A 15,291-nucleotide genomic window follows, 5' to 3' on the forward strand; every position below is an offset into this window, starting at 1 on the left:
ACGACGAAAAAAAGAATACCTTGATAGGCTTCTGCATGTCACTATTGCACAGGGACTGGAGTGGAATTTTAAATGGTCTCCAAGCGGGGTTTAAATTTTTTTTGATAGCCTGAAATGATAAAAGTAAGTTAATAGCAATTAAAATGTCCGAAGTAACAGATAATATTTGCATTATAATTAGTAATAGTCCCAGTCCAGTTCACTCACTGAGCAAGCAGGTGTGAATTGGAAAAAACAATAAATACAACTGCACTTTTCATTCCAGGATATACGCAGTTCAGCAGCAGTTTAATGAAAAAGCTACATTAGATGACAATTGGGTTATGACTGACCTGGGAATACTGTCACTGGGCTACTTCCATTGAATCACTCGAGAGTGATTAGCCAGTTTTCTCTTAGTTTCAAAATCTCCCAATAGCTCAGGTTGAATTACTCTAATGGGCAACAAAAAATTGCCTTCACTAGAAACTCAATGCTTAACCAGGCAACATTATATCTATTAATATGAGTGGAAACAGCCTGCGCTGCAGTGCAACTGGCTCTTAACATTAAACAATTAACATTTTTAAGATAGATTGCCCTCCCATTGCTCCTTTTTGAGCAAAACTAATTAGATTCCAGATATTAGAACCATTTGTATAAGGCAAAAAGTTAGTTGAACAAATAGAATAGATAGAACATGCTCACAAGCTTGTTGGACCGGGATCCCATCTCCCTGTTTGTGGGGGTTGAGGATCATGCAACATTATTGGGGTGGGTGGGGGGGGAGAATTCTGGTGTCCTGGCCAAACATCCTTCACAGGAGTTTGCTGATAGCTGAGGCTGCTTGCAGGATCTTTCTATGGAGGCTGCATAAAAAATGTGCCAAATTGCCTCCTGTGTTGTACATTTCTATTTTCTGTTTAAACAAGACTATGTTACTTCACCATTGTTACACAAGATAAACAATACAAAGCATAGATATATTTATTGCAGTGGAGATATAATAATAATCCTTGCATTTTGATATAGCACTTTTCACATCTTCTAGATGCAACAAAGCGCTTCACAGAATACACTGTAAAGTGAATTGACTATATATTTTTGGGCGAAACACGGCAGCCAGTTGTGCACGGCAGTGTCCCACAAACAGTTGTGGACTGAAGTGACCAATTTATTATTATTATTATTTTCTTGACAGATAATTACCAGGCGTGTGCAGTAAGGAAACTCGTCCATGGTTTGCCCTGCCGGGAATCGAACCCAGGTCTAACTTGCGAGCGCTCTAACCATTGAGCTACAGATGAAATTTCGTTGATATTTAACCTTCAGAACAAGTCTCTCACCTCTGTTCGATGTACCATCTGCCACTTCCCATCCTCAGTCTGTTTGCAGAATTCCAAATAAGGATCCGATTTTCCCCAAAAATCCTAAATCATCATCAGAATAATGAAACCGAAATACTGTACATTATTTGTCAGAGATTGAAAGAGTAATGCATTACTGAATAAAACAATTATTCCACATCAGTAAACTTGATAAATTATAATTCAATAAACACTACCTTTTTATCCAACTTCCGTGCTTGGACTTCAAAGTTTACCACCCGGTTATCGTTTACTTCTTCTGCAAATATCTAGCATATCAAGGAAACAAAAAGGGAAACAGTTTAAAATCTTTCAGGCTCACTGGACTAGGTATACCTACAGTTGAGAAAGAAGATTAGACAACAGTTCCCAGACCTCAGATAATATTGCACAGAGGCCTGGGTTGCTTAAGGACTTGCCTCCAGATTCAGTCTCCCTTCTTCTGGTAGAGATACCATAATTCTGCAACTCCTCAAAGTAGAACAGCTGAGATTATCAGAGAAAGAGACAGATAGAGAAAAAGAGCTTTTGTTCCAACTCTTTATGGAACTATTTGTTGGATCTCAATTCTGTTTATCAACATTATGGTATTCATAAAAGGAGATTTAAAACACCTTTCTTACGAAGATCTGCACCTTAAAATATAACTGTATCATAAGCCTTTTAACGACTAAATATTGTGCACTTTGCTGAAGAGCTCAGTCTGTGGCTCAACTTCCTTACTAGTCCGGGTAACTAAACCAGTTTTGATTCGTTTTGCAGATCTTTTTGTTGCTGCATGTCCTTGTTTAATTTACCTCTGAGTGTGACCTCTGAGGTGTTTACTTACATTCGTCCACAAACACTATGTTTTACAGAAAAAACTGTAAAGAGCTTTAGGAATTTGACAACATAAGGCATGCCGTATATCAAATGCAAAAATTATTATTATTTTTACTATCTCTCTTGACCACAGCCAATCACCACAACCGAATTAGAGTTAGGTCTATACCGTGATTGTTCCTTTTCCTGCAGGTCTCCCGTTTCTTAGCATAAGAGGTCTGGTCAGTTTCTTGCTGGATACAATCTGCCAAAAAAACCTTCTCATAATCAGCTTGGACAGAATGATTCCTCACAGGAACCAACACATTATTCAACATTGTTAAAGGCCTCATCATCCTCAAACACAAATTCTAAAATACAGGTAATGCACATTGATAGCTTCAAATACAGTTTGGATGTTAGTTTTTACTACCATAGGAACTGAAATAGCCTTTAACAACAAATCCCTCTAAGGGAACTTGCTCTTAGCATGTTATTGCTAGAAATCGCCTGCTTTGACAATAACACATTGAAGAATCAGAAATCTCTCATTTTATGATTGAGAAGTTTTTTTGAAAATGAATGATCTTATAGCAAATAGCTCCAAATAGTAGATTAGCTGATACAAAGCTTACTTAAGAGAGCAGCACTACTTGGGTGCTACTATACAACAACAACTTTCCATGCAGGGTAGCATCTTAGTGGGCTTAACAGTGGCGGAGCCTGACTCCGAGTCAGGGGCCGGCAAGGTGGCTTTAAGCATGGTCGAAGAGGAAGGTTTTCAGGCAGGACTTGAAAAAGGCAAGAGAGGGGGCAAGGCGAAGGTATTGAGGGAGAGTGTTGCAGGGTTTCAGAGCGCAACCTCCAATGGTTGGGGTGGGATGGGGGAGGATGGGGAGGCTGTGAGGCACAAGCAGGAGGCCGGTGGAAGCACTGGGTGGTGGATTGGGGAGTGAGGAGGTCGGAGAGGTAGGGAGGTGGGAAGAAAAGGGATTTGAACACAAGTGTGAGGATGTTGAAGTCGATCTGTTCGGTGATGGGGAGCCAGTGGCCAGAGCTGGTGAGATGTGGGTAAAGAGTTTGTTCCGGGAAAGTATGCGGGCAGCAGACTTCTGAATGAGCTGGATTTTTTGAATAGTGGAGCTTGGGAGCAGTATTAATTCATAATACTATAAATTAATATGGTCTCTGAATCAGCAGCCCGGAAAAAACAGTGTTCTGAGCATGCCAGCAACAGCCAAGGTGGATTCTGGCTTTCGCTTTGCCCATAACTCTGAATAAGAAGGTTATGGGTTCAAGCCTCACATGGAGTCTGTGAACTCATACGCTAGTCTAGTGAAGAAGGAGCCCCCTAACATTCGTAGAAGTGCAGATCAGCAATGTATTTTCAGTTTTTTTTATTAAAGCAAAGTATATTTTGGCCGACCAAAGGTTGGTTGGCAAAGTGTGGCCTAGACTGAAATTACAGTTCAGTGCTGGAGAAGTGTTACAATATTGAAAGTGATGTCTTTCGGATTACATATTAAACTGAGATCCCGTCAGCCTGTTCAGATGGATATAAATTCAGACACAGAACTATTGAGACAGAGAAGGGAGTTTCTCCCGGTGTCCTGGCCAACCTTCATCCAGATAAGATCATGGCAGTTTGTGGGACATTGCAGTATGCAAATTAGCTTACCTTGTAATGGGCTATGAGATGTCTCAACAACATGATAAGGTCCCGAATAAAACGCAAGCAATATTATCATTACCATGTGCAGTTGCTGCCAGAGCACAGAACAGCGTGGGAATCAGTCAAGGAGTGGAAAAAAAATTAAAAAGAAAAATATTTAAAACGTCAGAAGACAAATGATTAACTTGGATCTCTGAGCCAGTTCAAATTTTAAAATGGCAGCTTTTCAACTCAACAGGAAACCTGCTCTTTGAAAATCATGAAACCTCCAGAAATCCCATCGTAAACACTTACAAATACAGCACAAATACAGAATGCAGAACAAGATAAAAGTGTTTCAAAATCACAGATTCTCTTTCAACATACAAGTCGCTGCAGTACACAAACAATGGGATGGCAGGGGAGTGGTAAACATAAATACTTTTTGATTTGACTCAAGGCTGAAAATTGTTTCAAAACATATGAATGGATCAGGATTATTTTGTGGTATAAGACAGAAAAATCAAAGAGAGTGTTTGTGCTCACCTGTCCCAGAGTGCATTCAAATTCTCCCAGGAAGTCGTCATCGCTCAAATCATTTGTTTCATTGTCAATATCGTAAACTCCAAACTTCAATTTTTGAACCTGTTCAAAATAGTAATCTAACAGGAACTTCTTGGAGAACTTCGGATCCAGGCAGTTTTTAACCATTTCTGTGCGGCCAATCTAGAAATCAGGCAATGTATGAACTGGTTGAAAAAATGCACTCAAAACTGTGTAAGACACTGATCAATCAATAAATCAATAAATATTTGTTTAAATACAATTTGTTGTTGATCAGAGTGAATCTTGAAGTTGATCTGTTAACAATCACTGCTTAGGCACTTGGGTTAAAGACATTGGAACTGTGGTACTCCCAAAGATGCATGAATCAACTTATTGAGTTGAGGAAGGTAAATAGGAGGGAGTAAAGAACACCAATAAAAAGAAACTGCCCTTCATTTGACAGTAACTTGCAATTCTTAACCAAGTGCCACGTGAATGGCTGGCGTCAAAAAAAATCATCATCAGTCTTGAGCGAAGACGATTCAGAGGGTACTTCTTATAGGTGTATAACATTTAAATAAGAATGAAAAAGTAAAACCAAATCAATACTTTAGGATGCACCAAGACAGTGGAACAAGAGGAAATGGGTTTAGAGTCGCAAAGAGCAATTTCAAGATGAATACGTGGACGTTTTTCTTTACTCAGAAAGTAATTAATGACTGTAATAAGTTGCTCGAAAGATGATTGAGGTCAGGTTATTTATATTGGTACAACATGAAGTTACAAATAAGTTAGGTCAGTATTTCTAAGCTCAAGAAGACAATTGATTTTAACAATGCAGGAAAGCAAAGTAAAAGCATAATACTGTGAGGGGAAAATGTTTAATCAAATTAGATGAATGTTCTTACTAATGCAATAAAGCCATATTACAGTATTAACCATCTTGTCATATAATGTGGAATAGTAATCGGCAGCTAAAACCTGGTGAAATCCCATTGTTACCCAGTTAATAAAGCACCACAATGTTAAAGAACTGTTGCCACTATAAATACTCATATATTTGTACACTTAAGTAGGTGCCTTCTGTACGAGAAGTTAGAAGATATTGCTTACCTCTACCCATTGATTCCCACCAGTGTTCAGGAGGAGCGCACAGAGTGGATCAGACTTGGATAAAACATCCTTATCCAGCAAATTCTCGCAGGAGATACTCAGTTCCACCTTACTCACACAATCTGCCATTTGATAGCCTGACAATTACACAATAAGAAAAACCGATTGAAATAGGTACCAATCTGATTGATAATGAGACATTTAAAACAAATTGAACTCTCCCCCACTCGGCTGCACCTCTCACTTTTCACTTCTGCACAACATTCAAGATGGACTACATTAGATTTCTCTGTGTTCGATATGCTTGAGATCCCTCCCCCCAAATCAAATTCATCTAGGTGTAATCTACACCTTACAAGTCCAACCTAATAATTATTCAGAACCTTAGATCACTTTTAATGAACATTATATATTATTCGTGTTTGAATATTGTCTTATTCCACCATTTCACTTTTATGTGCAACTAGAGTATCAAGCATTAAAGCACTCTGGAATGCTACCCAGCATGAGGGGTGCTATATAAATGCAAGTTGTTGTTGTTGAGTACTGCATTCAGTTTTCAGATCCTCACTTCAGAAAGCAAATCTTGGACATAATGCAGAGAAGAATGAGGAGTACAGCTATGAAGAAAAATTGGAGAAGTCACATCTCTTTTCATTGGAGCAAAGAACATTGAAAGAGGTCCTGATAGAAATGTACAAATTTATAAGGGGTTTTGACAGGAGAAATAGAAACAAGCTATTTCCACTTGTAGGGGAGTCAGTGACTAGAGGACAAGGATAATAAAGTAGCACAAGAAGAGTGAAAGGAGAGCTTAATTTTTTTTCAAAGAGAGCTGTTGGGACATGGAAGGACCTGCCAAGTAAAATGATAGAGGTGGAGTCCATTGTGTTCCTCAAGGCTCTATCCTTGGTCCTTTGCTCTTCACAATCTCTTTGCTCCTGCTCAGTGATGTCGTCCTCATACATGGGGTTAGCTTCCACATGTATGTGCTTTGAGACATCTCAACGATGTGAAAGACGCTATATCAAATACAAGGATTATTATTATCTATCTCTATCTTTCTGCCTCCACTATCTTTCAGTGTCTTGATTGACTGTCAACTGTCCTTTAAACCGCACATCTGTACTCTGACTCGTTCAGCTTTCCCCACCTCTGAAACATTGCCCGTCTCCGCCACTACCACTCTCTTCGGGTCACCAAGACCCTAATCACACATTTATCACATTTAGGCTTTACTACATGAATGCTCTGTTCATCGGATTCCCAGCTCTTCGCTACACAAGCTGCACGCTATCCAGACTCTGCAGCCCATGTCCTTTCCTGCAAATAAGCTCCGCAAGCCTATCACTGCCATCCTCGCTTGGCTCCATTGGTTCCCTATCCCCAGAGGTTCGACTTCAAGTGTGTCGTTCTCACTTTTAAGCCCTCACTCCACCCTACCTCCCCAACTTCCTGAAACCCTACTGACCTGGGCTCCCTTCACTCAGCAAACACTGGTCTGCTTCATGTCCCTCACCCTATCTCGCACACCATCATCGGGTGGCTTTCAGCCATTCTCAAGACCTACCTCTTTAACCATGCTTTTAGTCATCTTTCCCCTCCCAACCCCCCTCGGTTCCCACCCCCAGCTCGAGTGCCACGTCAGTACATTAAGGGCCTTGGGACATTCTCAAAACGTGAAAAGTGCTGCACAAATTTTTAACTTGTATTGTATCGTAATCCACTATTGTCGAACATCAAGGACCTGGCTCAGTTAGTAGCACTCAGAACAAGTTGGGGCCTCGAAAAGTCAGGGGGTCAGTAACCTTCTTGTTCTATTTGTCCAGGGCCGAGTTTCAAATCCGTTCCATCATCAGACTGCCTTCTTCCACCTACAGAACGTTGCCCATGGCTGCCCATACCTCATTCCAATTGCAAATAAAATCCTTATTATCCATGCTTTTGTTTTTTCAGGATTCATTTGTAACTATAAATTAAAAACTTGCATATACGTGGTTATTTGTTCGCTGACAAGATGTTATCTGTCAAACAAGCCGCTTATAATAAACCGCAAAAAATAATAAATAATCCTTGCATTTGATATAGCGCTTTTCACGTCTTCTAGACATCCCAAAGCGCTTCACAGAATATACTGTAAAGTGAATTGACTGTATATTTGTGGGCGAACGCAGCAGCCAATTGCACACAGCAGTGTCCCACAAACAGTCATGGATTGAAAATGACCAATTTCTTATTGTTTTTGATTTTTGGAGGGATTATTATTACAAAAGAGAACTGACAGGAAATAAAAAAGGCAAAGAAATTGTATGTGAAAAGATTAGCAGGTAATATAAAAGGGAACCCTAAGGTATTTTATAAGCATATAAAGAACAAAAGGTTAGTCAAAGGTAGGGTGGGGCAACTGGGGACCAAAAGGGAAATCTTCTTGTGGAGGCAGGGGAATGGCTGACGTATTGAATAAGTACTTTGCATCTGTCTTCACAAAAGAAGAGGATGCAGCCAATGCCACAGTATCGGAGGAGAGGTTAGAGAAATTGGATAGGATAAGAATAAACTGAGAGGAGGTACTAAAATGGTTGATGATTCTCAAGGTAGATAAGTCACCCGGTCAGGACGAGATGCATCCTAAGTTACTATGGGAAGTACTGGTGGAAATAGCAGAGGCTCTGGCCACATTCTTTGAATCCTTCTTCGACACCGGGGTGGTGCCAGAGGACTGGAGGGTTGCAAATATTACTCCTCTGTACAAAAAGGGGCAGAAGCATAAACCCGGGAACTACAGGCCAGTAGTGGGGAAACTTCTAGATACTACATTCCAGGACAAAATGAAGCTTAACGTGGAGAAATGCAAAGTGATGTATTTTGGGAGGAAGATTGAGGAGAGGCAATATAAGCTGATGGCAGAATCTTAAAGGGGGTGAAGGAACAGAGAGACCTGAGGGCTCATATAAGTAAATGTTTGAAGGTGGCAGGACAGGTCCAAAGGTTGTATGTTCAAACCCATGGCATTAAGCTGTTTTTAAATGAGTCCTAATTTTAACCACTCTTTGCAGTTGTTAATTATCTTCTGGGTAAAGTAGTACTTTCTGGTGTCCATCCTGGAATTGCCCTTTGCAACTCTAAACCTATGTCTTCTTGTTCTACTGTCTTGGTGTTTTCTAAAGTATTGTTCTGGGTTTACTCTTTCAATCCCAATTAAAATGTTACACATCTCTGTAAGGTCCCCTCTGCGATGTCTTCTCTCAAGTCTGAGAAACCTTAGTTTGTTTGATCAGTGCTCATAGTTCATTTCTCTAATACTCCCAAGATTGATGAGACCAACCATTCCTCTATTGTTGATCTCCTCTGCACTACCCCTGGACCTTGATAGCTCCTTTATATAGTATCAATAAGAATTCTATGCAGTACTCTAGGTGTGGCTTGATCAAAGCACAAAGCTTCATCGTGAAGTGCTTTGAAAGGTTTGAATGTTGTAGGTAATGCAAGTGCTGCATTCAATCTCAAAAAGCATTAAGACAACAACAACAAGATTACATTTGTATAGCACCTTTCACATCAGGAGGACGCCCCAAAGCGCTGAGACCATCCAAACAGGGATGATGTTCAATCCTGTCAATGGATGAGCACCAAGTGTACAGATAAAATATAGGAAAAAGAAACAACAACAAAATTTACGCTGGACAGACAGAGTTATGGATCCAAGCTGAGGGTTGGAGTAGGAGAGGGCAGGGGGGAAGCAGGGAGATCGAAAGCACGGTCGAAGAAGAAGGTCTTGAAGTGGGTCTTGAAGGTGGCGGGGACTGGGCGAGATGGAGGGACTGCGGGATGGACTTCCAGAGGGTGTGTGCAGAGTGGCACACTAGTAGGACGAGCAAGGCGGGTGATGTGAAGCAGGCCGGAGACCACTGAGCAGAGGTAGCGAACAGGGTGATAGGGGGTAGGAGGTCGGAGAGGTAGGGGGGAGCAAGACCGTGGAGGGCTTTGAAGGTGAGGACCAGGATCTTGAACCGTATCCTGTGTGATGGGAAGCCAGGGGTGTTGGGCAAGGATGAAGATGATAGGGTCACGGAGCCTAGTGCGGGAGAGGACATGGGCTGCAGAGTTCTGGATGATCTGCAGCCTGTGAAGGGAGGAGTTGGGGAGGCCGACAAGCAGTGAGTTTGCATAGTTCAGCCTCGATGTAATGAAGGTGCGTATGAGAGTTTTGGTGGCCTGCGGTGCGAGACAGTGGCGGAGCCGGGTGACGTTGTGGAGGTGGGGGAAGGCAGAGCGGGTCATGGCGCAGATGTGAGGTAGAAAGGATAGTTGAGCGTCAAACAAGACCCCAAGATTCCGGATTGGCTCAGTGAGGTGGAGTGTGTAGCCATGGATGGTGATGGAGGCGCTGATGGGAACCAAGGAGAGCCTCGGTCTTGTTGACGTTCAACTGAAGAAAGTTAGTTCTCATCCAGGACTTGGTGTCTGACGGACATTCTGCCAGCACAGCAGTGGCCCTGGAGTCAAGGGTGGAGGCAGAGAGGTAGAGTTGGGTATCATTCGCATACATGTGGAAGCTGTACCCATGTCTGCTGATGATGTCACCAAGAGGGAGCATATAGGTATTGAAGAGGAAGGGACCAAGGACAGAGCCCTTAGGAACGCCGCACAAGACAATAAACAATAAAGATTATTCAGTAGTCTGGGTCACCCAACGACATCGACTAGCATAATGCTCAACCTCCCACACATCATAACAATAATAATAATGTGGTCATTCAAACCACGACTCCTGAAGCTCAGTGGTTAGAGCGCTTGCCTTGCAAATGAGAGACCTGGGTTGGATTCCCAGCAGGGCGATACGTTGGGCAAGTTTCCTTACTCCATACTCCCCTGTTTACCTAACAGTAAATAGGAACCCGGTTGTTAGTTGATTGGCAGATTGCTTTTCCGGGAGAAATAATGCCTTCAAAAAAAAAATAGTAAATTGGTCGCTTCAATCCACGACTGTTTGTGATACACTGCTGTGCGCAATTGACATCCGTGTTTCGCCAATAAAGTAGTCACTACACTTTACAGTATATTCTATGAAGCGCTTTAAGGTGTCTTGAAGATGTGATAAGGCGCAATATCAAAAGGAAGGGTTATTATTATTTTCATACCAATATTGATGTACCATCAATGCAACTGCTTCACTGAAATTACTTTCTCATATAACTTGCTTTATCATCTCCAACCCCTTCACTTATGATCTACCATTCAATTCAAATCCTCAGCCTCATGAATTTTCCCACAGGCTTTGGAACACAGATATTCAGACCTTAGCCCACGGCTGTTCCTTCATTCAGGCCTTGAGTATTCCTCTATATTGCTTCCTCAGCAGAATCTGTCTTCCAAGATTTGAGGAGTGGAGATGCTGAGTGCTTTTGAAAGTTTTTGTTTAATTATCTGAGAGATCCAGGTATCTATGATGCTAATTCCCAGGAAATACGAGTGGGTGAAGCCTGTGATAGGAATACGGTACAGTATGCGCTGACTGGAATTTATGGGCCTTTCCTTATTCATTCCAATGGCCTTTGTTTATTACATGCTTTTTAGCTTGACTCACTATTGCAATTCAATTAGCATGCAACTCATAAAACACTGAACACAAAGCTTCATCCTAAATAAAAAGAATCCAGTGTTAATTTATTGACATCAGGGACGTTCCCAAAGATACATTTATAATTCCTTTTCTTTCTAGTGAAAAGTGTTATTTTGGAAATACTTCAATCGAAGCTACTACGAGCAAGAAGATGGATGAAACCTGTCCACAAAAAGGAAAGAGATTTTTAATTAGGTTAACACACTGACGAGATTTAATGAAATTAACTATTTCCCTCCCAGCCTGCTTCCACAGCTGCCTGAATTTGAGCAGAGATTCCTGAGAGTAGTTATAGAGAGGGTAAATAATTATTATTCAAAAAATTCCCGGGAAGAATAGTTTGAAACAAATATAAGACGTTAATGCTCCACAACAAAAACAACAACTTGCATTTATATAGAGCGCTTCATGTGGGTTACCATCTCAAAGCGTATTAACAAAGGTGGAGCTTGACGCCAAGGAAGGGTGAGCACAGAGGTGACCATAGGCACGGTCAAAGACAAAGATCTTAAGGTATGTTCTTAAGGAGATAAAGCACTCCGAGACGCTACCCCACGTGAAAGGCACTATATAAATGCAAGTTGTTGTTGAAGAGGTGAAGTGGAAGGCTTGAGGCAGAGAGTTCCAGTGTCTCGGGTGTTAGGGATCAAAGCACGGCCATCAACGATGGAGAGGAGGGGACGAGAGCCACGCAAGAGGCCAAAGCTGGCCAAGTGAACGGGGTGGGTAGAGAAGTGGGGTGTAAGCAGCACAAGTCATGTACATAATGAATAGTTCCCAACAATATTCAGTGGAATAACCAGCATATTTATACCAGCATAAACAAAACAATAATAAATTGGTCATTTTCAATCCACGACTGTTTGTGGGACCCTGCTGTGCGCAATTGGCTGCCGCGTTCGCCCACAAATATACGGTCAATTCACTTTACAGTATATTCTGTGAAGCTCTTTGGGATGTCTAGAAGACGTGAAAAGCGCTATATCAAATGCAAGGATTATTATTATTATTATCATCTTCAACCGGTGACTCAAGTTACACTGTTGTTGTGATCTCTCATTTGCTTTTCACTTTACTGTTTGCAGATCCTTTTCAGTCTATTTACAGCTCAACACCTGGGGCTGAAGGGTGCAGTGATTATGCATTATTTTAAGCAGGAATAACCAGTTTGCAGTCCATAGGAGTGAAAATTCTATACATGCATAATGTGGCCCGTGAGCCACAAGTTGGCCATCCCTGATTTTAAGTATAGAGGCACTGCACCTTTAAGGTGGATTTAGTGAAGATCTGACATATCACGAATGACAGAATAGATACTTTTAATTTAGAAACTGATATACTGACCCAGCTTTAGGAAGTTGGGAGCTAGAGTTACTCATGTGTTGTTTAACGTCGTCCTGGTGTTCTTAAACACAAGCTAGCGGGGGGGGGGGTGACATAATAATAATTAAACGTTGTTTAATTATCAAGGGAAGCCATTATTAAAGTTGGTGCTTTTACAATGCATCCAAGGGTGGGGAAATCCCTTCAGGATACGGGCTTTTCATAATAGGAATCTCCAGATTCTAAGTGCCAGATTGAGGACCCGATGTGTGTGTTGGGGTATTGCTGGAATTTAACCAGCTAAAACTTCATAGCTTGCCACTGAGAGTATCAGAGACCAAGAGAAAAACTTGCAACATAGCAAAAAGGTCATCGCCTCCATCTGGTTTGTCCCAATGTTTAATAAACAAAATCACACATGACTCTCCTGTACCACTGATACTATCTTGAGAGGCTGAATGGCCTCCTCCAAAAAGAGCCCTGTTTCTACAGTCGTGAGTCAAAAGTGGGGAAGGAAGAGGGTTGGGAGATTCCTTCTTCTCTCCCCCCACCCCCATTTCACCAAATCAAGTTGTATTATAAATGTCTGAAGAAATGTCTGGAAATCTGTGAACCATCTCAGTTTGACAGAGTTTACTAAAGTGTCCATCCCTCCACATGTGTCAGAATGCCCTATGCTACACCTCCCATCATCTCTTTGCCAGTCAAGGTCCACGATTCAACTCAGTCTTAGGCTGTAAGACCATTTGGTCAAACTTTTTAAAAACTCACGCATAAATGGGGAAAAATCTTACGTTCGGTCTGAAGTTGAAAGCTTTTTTATTTCGCCGCAGGTCTTAAAAATGACAAGAGTTCCAAAGCAAGACCAAATTCAACCAATTTGCCGCAATTCCTGGTGTTCTTAAACACAAGCTAGCGGGGGGGGGGGGGGGTGACATAATAATAATAATCCTTGCATTTGACATAGCGCTTTTCACGTCTTCTAGACGTCCAAAAGCGCTTCACAGAATATACTGTAAAGTGAATTGACTGTGTATTTGTGGGCGAACGCAGCAGCCAACTGCGCACCGCAATGTCCCACAAACAGTCATGGATTGAAAATGACCAATTTATTATTGTTTTTGTTTTTGTTTTTGGGAGGGAATATTATCAGGCGCGCGGAGTCAGGAAACTTGCCCGAGGTTTCGCCCTGACCTGCCGGGAACTGAACCCGGGTCTCTCGCTTGCAAAGCGAGCGCTCTGACCGCTGAGCCACAGGACTCCACATGTGGTGTATTCACATCTCGAGTGGATTCCACTGACATATTTTGCTCCACCGCAGTTATCAGAGCGCAGGGGACTGACTGACTGACTGTGTGGAAGATGTCGTGTGAAGAAGTTTCCACTGCAAACACACACACACACACACACTGTGCACATCTGGAAAGAGGATATGACACTGCGGGAGAAACCCACGTTGCAGTGATGACCAATGTTCCAGCGATTCTTCCCCTGAAACTGGTTCCTGTTCACCGCGAAGCCCTCGAGGCGGAACCTCACTCCCGTCTGGACTGAGGCGCAGAGCACTGTCGCCCTTTTCCCCAACGCGGCGCCTCTCCCAAAGTACCCAAAACAACATCGGAAACCCAAAGTCCAGCGAATGTGCTCCGAGTGTCGGTCAACAACATTACCTGTGAACGGTCCCCGCGACTCCGAGCGCGCAAACCGCCTCCTGTCGGGAGCGGCTCCAGAGGAGGAGGAGGAGGAGGAGGAGAGGCAGGAAGTTTGTGGGAAGGAAATGCGAAGTCAAAGCAGCGGCTCCAGAGGGAGGGTTTGGGGCCGCGGCTCTCAGGGGCGGATTGGAGCGGAGCTGTGAGTGTGTGAGTGAGTGTGTGAGTGGCACTGAGTGTGTGCAGCACTGCCCCTCCCCTCCCTCCCTGCTCAGCCCTCCCCTGCCCTCCCCAGCCCTGGTCAGCCCTGCTCAGCCCTCCCCTCCCCTCCCCAGCCCTGGTCAGCCCTCCCCTCCCCTCCCCAGCCCTGCTCAGCCCTCCCTGCCCTCCCCAGCCCTGGTCAGCCCTGCTCAGCCCTCCCCTGCCCTCCCTCCCAGCCCTGGTCAGCCCTCCCCTCCCCTCCCCAGCCCTGCTCAGCCCTCCCCTGCCCTCCCCAGCCCTGGTCAGCCCTGCTCAGCCCTCCCCTGCCCTCCCCTCCCCAGCCCTGCTCAGCCCTCCCCTCCCTCCCCAGTCCTGGTCAGCCCTCCCCTCCCCAGCCCTGGTCAGCCCTCCCCTCCCCTCCCCAGCCCTGGTCAGCCCTCCCCTGCCCTCCCCAGCCCTGGTCAGCCGTCCCCTCCCCTCCCCAGCCCTGCTCAGCCCTCCCCAGCCCTGCTCAGCCCTCCCCTCCCCTCCCCAGCCCTGGTCAGCCCTCCCCTCCCCAGCCCTGGTCAGCCCTCCCCTCCCCAGCCCTGCTCAGCCCTCCCCTCCCCTCCCCTCCCCAGCCCTGGTCAGCCCTCCCCTCCCCAGCCCTGCTCAGCCCTCCCCAGCCCTGCTCAGCCCTCCCCAGCCCTCCCCAGCCCTCCCCTCCCCAGCCCTGCTCAGCCCTCCCCTGCCCTCCCCAGCCCTGCTCAGCCCCCCTCCCCTCCCCAGCCCTGGTCAGCCCTCCCCTCCCCAGCCCTGGTCAGCCCTCCCCTTCCCAGCCCTGCCCAGCCCTTCTCAGCCCTCCCCTCCCCAGCCCTGCTCAGCCCTCCCCAGCCCTGCTCAGCCCTGCCCTCCCCTGCTCAGCCCTCCCCTGCTCAGCCCTCCCCAGCCCACCCCTGCTCAGCCCTGCCCTCCCACAGCCACTCCCCGGGCTCTTCTCCAAACACTGCAAGTCACAGGGCTCAGCCCAGCACTGGCCACATGCCCACTGACCAAGCT

The 15,291-nt window shown here is 44.4% G+C and overlaps 1 protein-coding gene across 1 annotated transcript in view; it reads right to left on the reverse strand.

The window, feature by feature from the left end:
* The window catches only part of LOC103184939 (copine-3-like), a 28,180-nt gene extending 14,042 nt beyond the window's left edge, over nucleotides 1-14,138 (reverse strand). Inside the window, 7 exon segments of the mRNA NM_001292265.1 lie at nucleotides 20-109; nucleotides 1,326-1,409; nucleotides 1,544-1,615; nucleotides 2,338-2,412; nucleotides 4,345-4,524; nucleotides 5,458-5,594; nucleotides 14,074-14,138. Of these exon segments, the coding sequence (NP_001279194.1) occupies nucleotides 20-109; nucleotides 1,326-1,409; nucleotides 1,544-1,615; nucleotides 2,338-2,412; nucleotides 4,345-4,524; nucleotides 5,458-5,586 (630 nt within the window). The 5' untranslated portion in view covers nucleotides 5,587-5,594; nucleotides 14,074-14,138.
* Nucleotides 14,139-15,291: the final 1,153 nt, after the last annotated feature.

This window comes from Callorhinchus milii, unplaced genomic scaffold (assembly GCF_018977255.1).
Source record: "Callorhinchus milii isolate IMCB2004 unplaced genomic scaffold, IMCB_Cmil_1.0 Scaffold2, whole genome shotgun sequence".
NCBI lineage: Eukaryota > Metazoa > Chordata > Chondrichthyes > Chimaeriformes > Callorhinchidae > Callorhinchus > Callorhinchus milii.